Below are 13,762 nucleotides of genomic sequence, written 5' to 3'. Positions count from 1 at the left end.
GTACCTTTAGGGAAAGTGTTCCAAGGTTTTAACTCCGTAATGGGAAGGAAAGGTGATCTTTTTCCCAGTCAAGATGGTGAGTAACTAGGAGTGGAACTTGGAGTGATGATCCAACGTATCTGCTACCTTGTCCTTCTAAATGGAAGTGATCGTAGGTTTAGAAGGTGCTACCTGAGGAGTTTTGGTCAGTTTGTAGTGCTTGTAGATAGGGGACACTACTGTTAGTGAGTGCCTGTACTGGAGGAATGGATGTGGTGCCAATCAAATGGGGTGCTTTGTCCTGGATAGTGTCAGTCTCGAGCCAGATTATAGTCTAATTTATTAATATTAATAATATCCAGCAATACCTTGTGTCATCACATTTATAATAAAACGCTAATATCCTGGGCCATGACATGTATATGCTGTCGGCCAAAGCAGACTGCTTACATATATTAGTGTCCATGCATTTGAAAATGTTCCTCCCATAGAATACATTTGGCATAAATCAACTCTCAGAAAAGGGCTAAACATACTTTTTTGACTTAGATCTCCGGCAGCTTAAGTAAACTACTGTTCATTTGGTCAAATGCCTTGGTGAGATTGGAGGCAGTATGTAATAGTCGCCTTTGTTCATTTGTCAGGTAGCTACCAGACTGAGAACATCATGTTAATTGTAGAGCTTCCTGTTCTGAAGTCAGACTGGGATTCAGGGTAGTTACGTTCAGCCAGGATTTGCAGTCTGATCGGAGTAACATAGGCAATACCTTTTACAATGTTTCTGCAAACGATACCTTGAAAGCTATTGCTATTGCTGCAGTAGCCTGCTTTGCACAGAACTGTAATCTTTGAATCCTACATACCTGGGCATTGTCCTCTTCCAGCTAAGAAATTTGTGCAGATGTTGCACGAGTATGGTTTTCCATACTTGATGGATTCAGGCAGTATAGCATCAGCACCTCGAGTTTTGCTAGTGATAGGTAAGTTGCAACCTCTTATTGATATTAAACCAGAGATTGAATATTAAGGCAAAGTCACTTAGGGAGTGACTTCACATTTGGTCGAGGATGTGACTGCCCAATGTACAACCATATCTACAACTCCATACAACTTAATTTATTAAAACTGGTTTGTTCAAATTTGATCTTAAAGAAATTGGATTCTTGAAGTTTGATTTTTCCATTGAATTTGAGGAGAAAATCTGTACTGGGGACATGTATTGCTTAGTTGATGGAAATATTTCAACCTGTCAGTTACAGTATGTGTTCATTCCATTTTTAGGACTATCGCAATATCATCGATGTTCCAATGGACTTCAACACTGTAAAAGAAACACTAGAAGAAGGAAATTATGAAACCCCTTTGGAGTTCTGTAAGGATGTTCGGTTAATATTCAGCAATGCCAAAGCCTACACACCCAACAAGAAATCAAGGGTAAAAAGAATAATTTATTTTGGAAAGGATTGTAAGACATTTGATTTACTGTTGACCTGCTCCTCATTGGGGGACTAGTTATCAAAAAGCATTGACATCGAGGAACATTTTTAAAGTTTGTTTTGTGATGAAGGTAAATGGTTAAAGTTCAAATTTTAATATTGACCAAATTTGTTTCATTGGTAGAATATTTTAACAAGTTGATTCATTGGTGTGTAAAACCAGTATGATGTAATGTGGTGAACATTGTGACATTTGGGTGGCACAGTGGTTAGCACTGCTGCTTCACAGCGCCTGAGACCTGGGTTCAATTCCCGCCTCAGGCGACTCTCTGTGTGGAGTTTGCACATTCTCCCCGTGTCTGCGTGGGTTTCCTCCGGGTGCTCCGGTTTCCTCCCACAATCCAAAAATGTGCAGGTTAGGTGAATTGGCCGTGCTAAATTGCCCGTAGTATTAGGTGAAGGGGTAAATGTAGGGGAATGGGTCTGGGTGGGTTATGCTTCGGCGGGTCGGTGTGGACTTGTTGGGCCGAAGAGCCTGTTTCCACACTGTAATGTAATGTAATCTAATCTAATCTGTCAAGTAATCTGCTTCTATAAATTTGAGGTGGCTATTCACCAAACAGGACAACAGGAGACAGTAGAAACATTGCTTCCACTGGATTTAAATATCTACATCAAACCAAAATATTTTCTGGTCCTGCCAATTTATGAAATAAGTCTAATTTTATTATGTGGCTGTTATGTTGACAATCAACCCTGCAACACATTTGACTTGCATCAACAAGTTTAAAGGAGCGTAAACATGAGTCACAATGCACTAATTAGACTTTTTACTTCCATATTTTATAAAATTTAGGAGAAAATGTCAGGATGCAGCCAGCAGGATTTTGACTTTCCTCTAACGGGAATAAACTATTATAAATTACAGATGTTTACATGATATATTTATGGTTACAGATATACAGCATGACACTCAGGTTGTCTGCCTTATTTGAAACGCAAATTAAAAGAATAATTTCAGACTACAAGTCTGCCTTGAAGTGCCAAAAAAAGAATAAACCACGACAAAAGTATAGAAAGAGGTTCAAAAGCAGCAGCAGCAGCAGTAGCAGCAGCAGGAGCAGTAGCAGCAGCAGGAGCAGTTCTCGGTCTGGGAGCAGGAGCAGTTCTCGGTCTGGCAGCAGGAGCAGTTCTCGGTCCGGCAGTGGTTCAGGTTGCAGTAGCAGAGCATTCAGGTAAAACAGTAAGCATGTTTGTGCCAAGTTCCTATCAGTGTGTTCTATCATGGCATGTGCATATTTTCTGAAATAAACAAGAGAGTCTTTGTGTGATTAGCTGTAGTGTATGATTAAAGAAGAAAAATCCGTTGCTTTTTCTGATAGACCACATTCCCTGCTTGTCTGACAACAGTTTGCTGAAGGCAATGCCCACAGCATTTTAGCTGACTTCTGTTGTCAAATCATGCAAATTGCAGACCTATTTATCAGCTAATTAAGTTGTAGATCACTTGGACAAACCTAATGTTTGATTTTCAAAGCTATATAATTCCTCACATTTTGGAATATGTGTAGCTTTTTAGATGTAAATGTTTTCTTGAGTCGGAGATTTTGACTTCCAAAGGGAGTAATGAATTGATTAAAGTCTTGATAAAATTCGAATTGATATCCAAGGCGATTATGAGATTCAAAGCAATGATAACCTATATTGTGTCCAGTACCAAAATTTTAAAACTTTGAGCATTTCACTTGTAAGCTAAAAATAGGCTGGTGATGAAATCATTTTAAACTCAGTCCACATATTCCACATCTCAGGTGATTACTTGTTTGTGGTGGCTTCCATATAAAATGAGGGAGGTTTGAAAGACGTATTTATGAAACTTAAAAAAAAAATGAACTGCATTTATGTAGTACTTCTCAACACTGCCAGACATCTCAAAGTCCTTGTGGGGACGAAGTCCTGCCTTCATGTCGAGAATATACTTTAGTGCAATAGTGGTGCCATAGAACACAACATCACTCGGAGCACATCTAACAACTTAAGACTCTGCATCTCTGAGGCTCTATGGACTGTCAACAGCAGCAGTGTTGTACTCCACAATCTGACCTGGCGTATCCCCACTTGACCATCTTGCCAGCGATTCAACTGTCGTGTAATGGAGAGTGCAGGGAGGCATGCCAAGAGTAGCAACAGGCATACCTAAAAATGAGGGGTTAACCTGGTGAAGCTATTAAACAAAACTATTTTGCATGGCAAATAGCATAAGCAAGTGATAGAGCTAAGCAATCTCACAACTAATCGATCAGATCTAAGTTCTTCAGTCCAGCCACATCCGGTCATGAAAGGTGATGGACGTGCAAATCAACTCTCTGGAGGAGGTGGTTTCACAAATATCCCCATCCTCAATAGACTAGCCTAACAAATCAGTCCAAAAGATAAGGCTGAAGTGTTTGCAGCAATCTTCAGCTAGTGAGTGGATGATCCATCTTGGCCCCCTGTGGTGGTCACCAGCATCACAGATACCAGTCTTCAGTAAATAACTTGCTCAGTAATGCCCAGTTTGGGTTCTGCCAGTTCCATTCAGATCCTGACCTCATTACAGTCTTCATGGACAAAAGAGGTGAGGTGAGAATGACAGATCTTGACATCAAGGCTGCATTTGACAGAGTATGGTATAAAGGAGCCCTAGCTGAACTAGAATTTGGTATCAAGGGCAAACTGTTTTGCTGCTTGCAGTCGAACCTGACTTGTACAGAGAATAGTGGTTGTTCATTGTTCCAACTTCAGAACATCTCTATTTGACTTTTGAAGGATCATGTATTAGACTCGACCATCTTCACCTGCTTCACTAATGACCTTCCCTCCATTGTTACATCAAGTGGGGATGTTTGCCATTGATTTCTTAATGTTCAGCACCATTCACAGCTCTTCAGATATTGAAGCAGTCAGTGTTCAAATGTAACAGGATCTGGACAATATCCAGACTTGGGCTGAAAAGTGGCAAATAACATTCCCATCATACAAATGCCAAGCAATGACCATCTCCAAAAAAAATCTAACTATCGACCCTTGCATTGTTCATGGTGTTACCATCACTGAATCCCTCTTTATCAATGTCCTGGAGATTACCATTGACCAGAAACTTAATGAACCTGCTACATAAAAACAGTGGCTACAAGAGCAGGGCAGAGGCTAGAAATATTGCAGTGAGTAACTCATCCCCTGACTCCCCATACCTTGTCCACCATCTATGAAGCACAACTTGAGAATACACCCCACTTGCCTGGATGTGTGCAAGACCAACAGCACTCAAGAAGCTTGAGAGCATTTAGGGTAAAGTCCACTTGATTTGCACCACATCCACAAACATCCACTCCCTCTACCACTGATATTCAGTAGCAATGGTGCGTACTATCTACAAGATGCACTGCAAAAATTCACCAAACATTCTTAGCACCTTCCAAACCTACGACCGCATCCATATAGAACAATAAAGGCAGCAGAAACATGGGGACATCATCACCTGCAAGTTCCCCTCCAAACCATTTACCATCCATTACTGTCACTGAATCCTGAAATTCTTCCCATAAGGGCATTGAATGTCAAACTAGTTTGTGACCTCAGCAATTCAACAAGGAAGCTCACCACCACCACCTGAAGGGCAACAAGATTGGGCAATAAATACTGGCCCAGCTAATAACGTTAATGTCCCATGAGTGAATGTAAAAATAAACTTCACATCAGTGCAGTACTTTATTTTAAGTTGTCACACAGGAACTGCAGCAGCTTTTACGACACAGTGAACTCCACAAGCAATAGTAGGAAAGCAGATGAGGCCTCTGTTGAAAGTCTGATCAAAACATGGCATCTCTGACAGTATGGCAAATCCTCATCACTCGAGCATTGATTAAAATCTCCAGACCTTTCATCAGTGACAATTTAATTCTAAGCTGATACAGTTCTGTGCTGTAATTTTCCAATCTTCCTCTCTCCCCATTTAAGTTACTTTGGATTGATATCAGATATAAAGCACTCAATTAAATGGTTTCATAGTTTTACATTGAACGCAATTGATAATAGTTCATACTCTTATCTTTATACTCTTCCTTTATGATGATTTACTATTCTCATTCTTGTCTTTTAGCCTAGCACATGAACCAACAAACACTTCACCTAAGGCAGACCTGAATATCTTACCGTCCTGTTCAGTTAGAGCTATTTCATCAAGAACAACTCCAGGTGAGAGTTTTGAATTTGCTCAGAATTGCGAAGTATTTTAAAATCACCATGTGATTGATTTGTACAGGAGTTCAGTTATCTAAGTTGGCTACGTAGCTGGTTTATGTTACAGAGCAATGCCAATAGCTTGGGTTCAATTCCCGCACCAACTTAGGTTACCATAAAGCACCTGCCTTTTTCTGCCTCTCCCCTCACCTAAAATGCGTGACCCTTAGGTTTAACTGCTATCAATCATTTCTGTCTAATGAGAGAGCAGCCATTTAGTCTATGGTGACTTTATCTTTACCTTTTTAATTTGTATACTTCAATAGGGAAAAATTTGTTTTTTGGGCAAGATCAACTATGAACATTGTGCAACAGTAACAGTTAAATGGGATTTTATTGTTTTTGGTTACTTTGTTGTTCTCCCATCTTAAATTACTGCACTGACATGGAGGGCAAGGAAGTAGACATGAGATCTAAAAACTGAAGCAGAAGTTTTTAAAACTCCTGAATGGACTGAATGCCATGTAACTGGAGGTTTATTAAAGTGGAGTAGAAGGTGGTGAGAATGAGGAAAAATATAAATCAATTAAATTTGGTTAAAGGAATTCAGTAAGTGCTTGCATATAAGTAATACAAGGAAATTAAACTGCGTAGTTCAAAAGTGATACTGATAGTAGTAGAGAAGAGGGGTAACTTCATGGGGGAAAAAAATTATGAAAGTGCCTTTACTTCCCAAAAAGTTTCAGTTGCAATAAATTCATAAGCCTTTACAAATGTTCAGTTATGTTTTGGAACAAAGATACTTTTGTTCTTTTAAAGCATTTATAGTCCCATTTTCAGCAGCTTTCGCTGTTTTATTAAATCATCTGGAACACCTGTATTTCGTTGTCATTGAAGCCTCATTCCTTTTGTTTAACTTGGTTTATAGAATGAATTTGTCTGCAAAAACAGTTACTGTGAAACTTTTCTCAGCTGCGATGTAGTTTATAGAATCCTTAGTGTGGAAGCAGGCCATTAGGCCCAACAAGTCTACACCAACCCTCTGAAGAGTATCCCACCTCAACCAATTTCTTTACATTTTCCCTGACTAATGTAACCTGTAATTTAGCTGCTCGTCGGATGCTGCCTGAATTGCTGTGCTCTTCCAGCACCACTGATCCAGAATGTAATTTAGCATAGCCAATTCACCTAACCTACCCGATCTATGGGTTGTGGGAGGAGAGCAGAGCATCTGGAGGAAACCCACGCAGACAGTGGGAGAATGTGCAAACTCCACGCAAGCCCAAGGCTGGAATCGAACCCAGGTCCCTGGTGCTGAGAGAGAAATAGCATGTAACCATTATAATATTGAACCATTTCTAATTTTATTTAAGATTTCCAGCATGTGCAGTGTTGTGCTTTTTTTTAAGACTTAAACATTTGTTGCTTTTTTTTTCTTCTGCTTCTTCTCTGAATCTAAATTCTCAATCTTTATTCAGTAGAGTTGTTGGAATGTCTTCACAACACTCATTTTATTAAGTGAAGAAAACAGCTTGTCCATCAGCTTCTCATGGCAATTAGGGATGGGCAAAAAGTGCTGGCCCTGTCAGTAATAACCAGTATTACGTGAATGCATTAAAGATTTGATTACATGCTAGAGTGAGACAGCAACTCTTAATTTACTGAACTCTGCGCTAGTCGTGTTAACGTGAGGGGGGGACCAGAGAGCAGGTCAGTCTTCAAAGGCAGTGAAAATTCATCCAGAGGCAATTACATTTTACTTGCCAACTGAAAGTAAATTAGCTGCTTTTTGTACTTTAAAAAAAAATCTCTTGCCAGATTTTGTTCTCCCCAGAAGATGTTTATTCTTTTTGGTAAACATGATAGTGAAGTTATCTATTATTCTCCTCTTACATCTCATCATTGTGTGCAGCCGTTTTTTTTGTGTATATGACTTCTGAACTGAGTCATGTGCATCTCTAGCAGGAATTGCGAAGCAAATTTAGATTTTTAAAAATGCTTTCCTTTCCCTTCCACATTGAAACCAGGTATGGTGGTTTATGCCATTATATTATAACATTTTATTTTCCAGTTTTGGAAACAGAAGTTCTTCCAGTATCACTGAATGATGAAGTTGAGTATCTACAGCTGTCACCATTCCCTGAATGTGAAGTACAGAATAGGAGTGGAATTGGTTCAGTGTCTGGATCTACTGGAGTAACTGGAAATGCCCCTATGCCTACAGGGCAAGGTAATGACAAATAGATGTGTCTTGTAGTTCAGCAAGTATGTAAGTGCTGAAGTGTGGTGGTTAAAAATGAAAATCTTTCTGGGATGTCTATTCTTCTACATGTTTATTCACTCATTTGCACTTGCAATTGATTTTGCCACTGATACTACGTCATTTTACTGCAGGCATCCCAATTGAGACTTTCTTTTATGTTTTGCTGGTCCAAGGGTTAAATACATCCTGAGAATTTGCAGGAGACCATAGACACAACTATAGCAGCATGGAACCATCTTCAGATTTTTTCAGCTCAATGTTATTTCACTTCTATGATATTTAATTTGGAGTTTATAAATGCTTCTGTTTTTTTTTTCCTGGGACTTTTTACTGACCCTTGTGTTGGCCCATGAAATGATTTTGACATTTTGTCTTTCTGTATTTGGTGCTGGGGCTGATTACTCCTGCTGTTCTTATCATATCTACTGCTATTTGCACCTAGATGCTGGAAGGGGTTGAATATGGCATATACGAACTCCAGGATGCCCTGGCTGCCAGGCATGACCTCAACATGTTTGTTGATTTGGGTGGCAACAGACTTCAGGTTAGCATTGAGGTCTTTGAATCACTGCCTCAGGATTCTCTCAGTTTCACCCAGAATTTTGAAGGCAAACCAGAAATCATTTGTAGATTGCTTCCCAAAGTGTTTGAAGCCACAGCCTGCACGTTCAGAAAAAATATTTCCTTTATAATTTGGATTCATGACACCCAGAACTCATAAGATGTTGCAATGTGTCCTACAATATACTGGAATGAAGTCCACCATTCGTCACTGAATACACATTTAGTCAATGGATGACTTTTATCAAATCTTTGTTCATGAAGGATTATTCATAAGAATAACTAGAGTGAGTATGAAACATGGAAAGTGACTCTTGTGGATGATCCTCTGCATATAAGCAAGCCCTGTAACATCAAGTTCTAGAGTGGTATTAATCCTCCAGGTGCTTGCATTTTATCTGTCATTACTATTTTATTCTTCTACATAGGATTCACATCTGAGAAACTGCTATTTAGTCCAACTGTCTATGTTTGCATTCACATTCCACATGAAGTTTCTCCCACTTACTTTGTCTAACTATTAACATATTATTCTATTCCTTTCTCCCTCATGTACTTATCCAACTTCCCCTTAAAAGCATTTGAGGTATTTGTCTCAGCTACTTATGTGGTAGCTAGCTGTGAAATTGAATCACAGTCTCGATAAATTTCTCCATCTTGCTTTTATTCCCAGACTTAGGCTCTGCCGCAAGTGAAAATACTTTCTGTATATGTGCTAGACAGACTCCAACCCCCCCTCAACCTTTTAAATTTAGCACAACCAAAACTCCGCTACTTGATTATGCTGTCCTTGGTCTTCTACTTGATCATGCTGACCTACATTTGGTCCTGATCCCCATTGCCTCAAAATTAAAATGGGTATGCTTCTATTTAAATTGTTTCGTAGTTTTACACTTGTCATCCTTTGTAACTTAATCCAGCTTACGTTCATTTTTCTGGCTTTATTCTCTGTTCACCTTACCATTGAATCATTTTTCCTTCAGGTGTCTAAAGTACAGTGCTTTGGAATTTTCAGCAGGTCTGGCAATATCTATGGAGAGAAATCAGAATTAATGTTTCATGTCCAGTGACCCTTCTTCAGAACACCTTCAAGGGACTTCCTAAGAGTTTTCAGCAGTTTTTGGTTTCTGATTTCCATACCTGTAGTTCTTTTGGGTTTTTTTATGCTTCAGAACTCTCAATTTTTAAGCTTGTCCATCTTCCTCTCCTGCTTTCAAAACCCAAATCTTTGAATAAATTTCTCATCATCCTTTCTTAATCGTTCCTTTGGTTGTGTCCTTTTAACACCCTACCTCTGTTGTTCTTTTGACCATTTAAACCTCTCTAAATTGCAACTGATTATTTCTGCTTTGTTCAAAGTTAAATCAGTTAGAACTATTTGGAATTCTTTTGAATATGTTGACGTGCAGGATTTGTCTTGCGTATGTTATAACAATCACCTTTTTATCTTAAAAAAAAAGGTAAATGGCTGGTAGAAAATCAGACCCGACGGCTTGTTCTTCTGTTTTGATAAAGTTGTTTCATAGCTAATCTTAAATGTATGGTCAGTCCAAGTGTTAATGCCTAGTCTAAAATGAATGAGTCAATTCATACTATTCAAAATAAGCTTCAGGATTTATTACTCAGAGATGCTGCATTCTGCAATAGTTGGCATCAGGTCTCTTCACAGAACTTGTGGATGTAACAGAGGAGTCTGGTCAGGTGCACCAGCTGCAAGGTAAAATCTCTAGAAGATTCAGCCTACAAGACTATTATAAGCTGAAGTTAAAAGTGTGGCAAGTGTAAAAGCCAAGTAATTATCTTACATATGTTACAGCTGCAAATTTGTCTTCTCTTTCAGATCACTTTTCAAATGGTCCTTTAGTTAATGGTCATGGAATACATACTTCTGCAAAGAGGAAGGCGATGAGTGATTCAGAGGAAAGTAGCTTAGAGAATCCAAACATGGGGGAGATGGATGGCATTGCACAATTAGGTAGCAATGCATCAGCTAAATCTGGCCCAGGGTCTGAAAGTGGTTCAGAGTCTGCTCCTGGATCAGATAAAGACCACATTGAAGGAGATCACGATTATAGCAAGGCTGTGAGAAGGAAAACAACAAGGAAAGGAAATATAAAAAGCAAAGTAGTGAGGAGGAGGAGGCGGAGGAGGAAACGCTTCAGATTTTCAATACCAGCGAATAAATATAAACGGGCAAAACTATTAGATGATTGGTTTGATGAAGACGAATTGTGTGTAGATCGATTGAATAAGTGCTCCACAATTAGAACTAGAAACCAAGGTAGAAGGACGGTTTTATACAATGATGACTCTGATGATGATGGCTTTGTCCCAGCTGGTGAACGTCTAAACCTTGGCATGTCAAGATCGGGAAGAATGCGACGAATGACAGAAAAGGCTAAGGCAAGTCATTTAATGGGATGGAGTCACTGATGATAAAAGCAGAGAACATTTCAAACTGAACTTATTACATTCGTACTGCAGGGATATGATATGCACAACACATTTATTAATTTATGCGATGGGGTTGGGGGGAGCTGGTGTGAAGGGAGCCTTTTGTTGTGGTGCTGATCTCATTATCAAAATGCACTTCAGTCTTCCAAACTTGCTTACCATCTGCAGAATCCAACCTCAAAGGCGGTGTAGCCTTAATATATTTAAAGATTTCTCTGAAGCCACTGATGCGCAAACTCACCAACAGTTATGTAATAGGAAATACTCATCTATTTGCCGTAACACCTTGAACATACCTGGGCAGTGTTCCTGATCTTTCGCTTTTGATATGTCGAACACAGAATTTGTTTCAATTCTAGCCATAACCTCTTAACCATACAGTAATAAGCCTATCCAAGTTTTTGCACAGTTCTTCCTGTCTCAGTGGCAGCTATTAAAGGTTTACAGTATGAATATAATTTACACTAATTATGATTATGACTTATTTGATCTGCACTGGCTTTTTTCAAAAATCAGGATTGAATTGTAATATATGTTACATATGTTAACTTGTTTTTATTTTGAAGTTGAATTTAACTTCACTGGTAGATTTTGTCTTCCGGTGATGGAAATAATGAGCAAATAATGATTGGTGCCTTTGTAATATGCTGAATTTAATTTAAATACTTGAGTGATATTGATAATGTTTTGCTTTAACTCTGTACAAGTTGAGGAATATGGATTTCAAGCATTCTGAAATGCTTTTCAAATGTTTACACCCTTCAACATTGCAACATTTAAAAATACCTGTATTTTGTGTTTTAGCTTTTATGAATTAGCTATTTTATTGGCTTTCAGGCCCATATTTTGTATGCCGTCCTCCTTCAGCAAAAAAAAACCAGCAAGAATTGTTTCATTGCTGACAATGCTATTCTTTGCTTATCTTTGTAATGTGACATATCTGATTTAATGTCACTTGTCAGGAGGCAGACCTTGTAATGGTGAATGACCACATCTAGAGCATCAACCAACAAGAAAATCTTTATAGTTTTTCCAAGAACTTGGATATGACTTCAAACTGCTTTCCATCAAGAAAAGATTCCTAAGTCACTGTATGCTTTGCCTGCATAGCAGTTCTAGTTTCCCTGTCTTTTTGTCTCTCTCTCCTTTCCCTGTCAGTGTGTGTCTCTCTCTCTTTTATTCTCCCCCCCCCCCCCCCCCCGCAAACCAAATGTCTGTCTCTCCCTCTCCCTCTATTTATTTCCCTCTCTTTCGTTTTTTTGCTCTTCTCTCCATCCTGAGGTTAGTAAATCCACAATTAGAGTTTAAACTGTTGGAATTGGATTGAAAATTGGACTAATGCCTTTCAACAGTGAAGAAATGCTTTGGGCGGTCTTGAATCTGAAGTCTTATTCTCCCAAATAAAGTATTTTCTTCATTTGTAATGTAAATCTGCGCTTTAAAAATTATTTTTTACAAACTAAGTACACTTTAAAGCATTATCATATTTATTTATTTTATGGCTGGTTTCTGTTCACATTTGACTCATCATTTTCTGTTTGTATGTATGTGAGTACTGAGCTTGATACATGAAATACCTGTTGTTTATATAGAGAGAACCAGCTATATTATGTTAATGTTCTGTAGGGAGAAGAAAATGATTACACGATTTTCTGAGAAAATCTTAATGTTATCGGTGTATGTGAATACACCTTAGCAAATTCTACTAATTGCTTTTTCCCTGCAGTTTGCATATGACATTAACTTGACAGAGGTGCTGTAAAATTGTTTAAATGATTTTTCATGCAAAGCATTTCACTAAAGTTGCTTGAGGAACAATAACTTATGCAATCAAAGGTTGTACGGGGCAAATCTGTAGTCCTGTTTATTTTTCTACAGAATCTGTGCATTGTGCACATGGCTTCATTATTTTGTATAAATTATACAAATCTTTATAAATCTTGTTTTTTGTAAAATGGCCTAATTATGTCCGCACAATCAAAGGTTCAGTCTTGAGTACATTTTAAAAATGTATATTGCTCACAGCAAGTGTTGAATTGCAACTCTAGTGAAATGCCTTTATTAATTATTCTCCAAAGATTTGATGGTAGGAAGGTACTTTTTGAGTTTGTGTGTGTGTGCGCGCGCGCATGTGTAACCTTTCCTGTCTATAAGATCATGCAGCATATTTCTTTTCTAATCTGTGAAGAAAACATTGTATTAACTTCTTTCAGTCCTTGCTGCCAATTTGAGCCAAAATCTCCAGGTAGGTGATTTACACATGGACCAGATTGCAACAGTAAATTGACTTTCAGGGGACATGATTTCATCAAATTGTTAATTTTGGTGGCAGTCTCTATTTAGAAATGTACCCATATAAATATATTTTAAGAAGTCAGCATTTCAGGGATTTTTCTTGCCTTTTGGGCAGACCAAATGTAATGTTGATATGCAATGATTTACTGTGAGTTACAGTTGACCATTTTTATACTGTAAAAAGTGTAAATATGTAAGCTTTTGTTTATAAAATAGTTATTACACTTACATTCACAATGGTGTGAGTTCTTATTTGTTGAATGAATTGTTTTTCCCAAAACTACCATTAGTTGTGTTTCTATTTTCCTGTTGCTGGATTGTACTCATTTTACAATCTTAGTCTCTACTTCTATCACCTCCATTTCTTAAAATGCATGGATTTCAAAATCTTTGGCTTGGATATGTATAGCAGTACACCTGTAAATGGTAGTTTGGCCAAGGGGAAGGAGATGTTAACAAATCATTTGTAGGTCCAGTATCGAACAGGATTGGGAGTGGATGTGGGTGTCAGTGGTTGGTTGATGGTTGTCTTCCAACCCTCAGTCCTGAGAGC

At 38.4% G+C, this 13,762-nt stretch overlaps 1 protein-coding gene across 1 annotated transcript in view; it reads left to right on the top strand.

Moving 5' to 3' along the window:
• brwd3 (bromodomain and WD repeat domain containing 3) overlaps window positions 1–13,437 on the top strand; it is a 116,065-nt gene extending 102,628 nt beyond the window's left edge. Inside the window, exons 36-40 of the mRNA XM_043704432.2 lie at window positions 1,261–1,413; window positions 2,373–2,650; window positions 5,557–5,651; window positions 7,708–7,866; window positions 10,301–13,437. Of these exons, the coding sequence (XP_043560367.2) occupies window positions 1,261–1,413; window positions 2,373–2,650; window positions 5,557–5,651; window positions 7,708–7,866; window positions 10,301–10,893 (1,278 nt within the window). The 3' untranslated portion in view covers window positions 10,894–13,437. The remainder of the gene's footprint in view (window positions 1–1,260; window positions 1,414–2,372; window positions 2,651–5,556; window positions 5,652–7,707; window positions 7,867–10,300) is intronic.
• Window positions 13,438–13,762: the final 325 nt, after the last annotated feature.

The sequence above is a fragment of the Chiloscyllium plagiosum genome, unplaced genomic scaffold (assembly GCF_037043375.1).
Source record: "Chiloscyllium plagiosum isolate Xiang-an unplaced genomic scaffold, Cpla_swu_hap1 HiC_scaffold_11, whole genome shotgun sequence".
Taxonomy (NCBI): Eukaryota; Metazoa; Chordata; class Chondrichthyes; order Orectolobiformes; family Hemiscylliidae; genus Chiloscyllium; species Chiloscyllium plagiosum.
The sequence above is the reverse complement of the archived record's forward strand: the minus strand, read 5'-3'. Positions and strand labels throughout refer to the sequence as shown.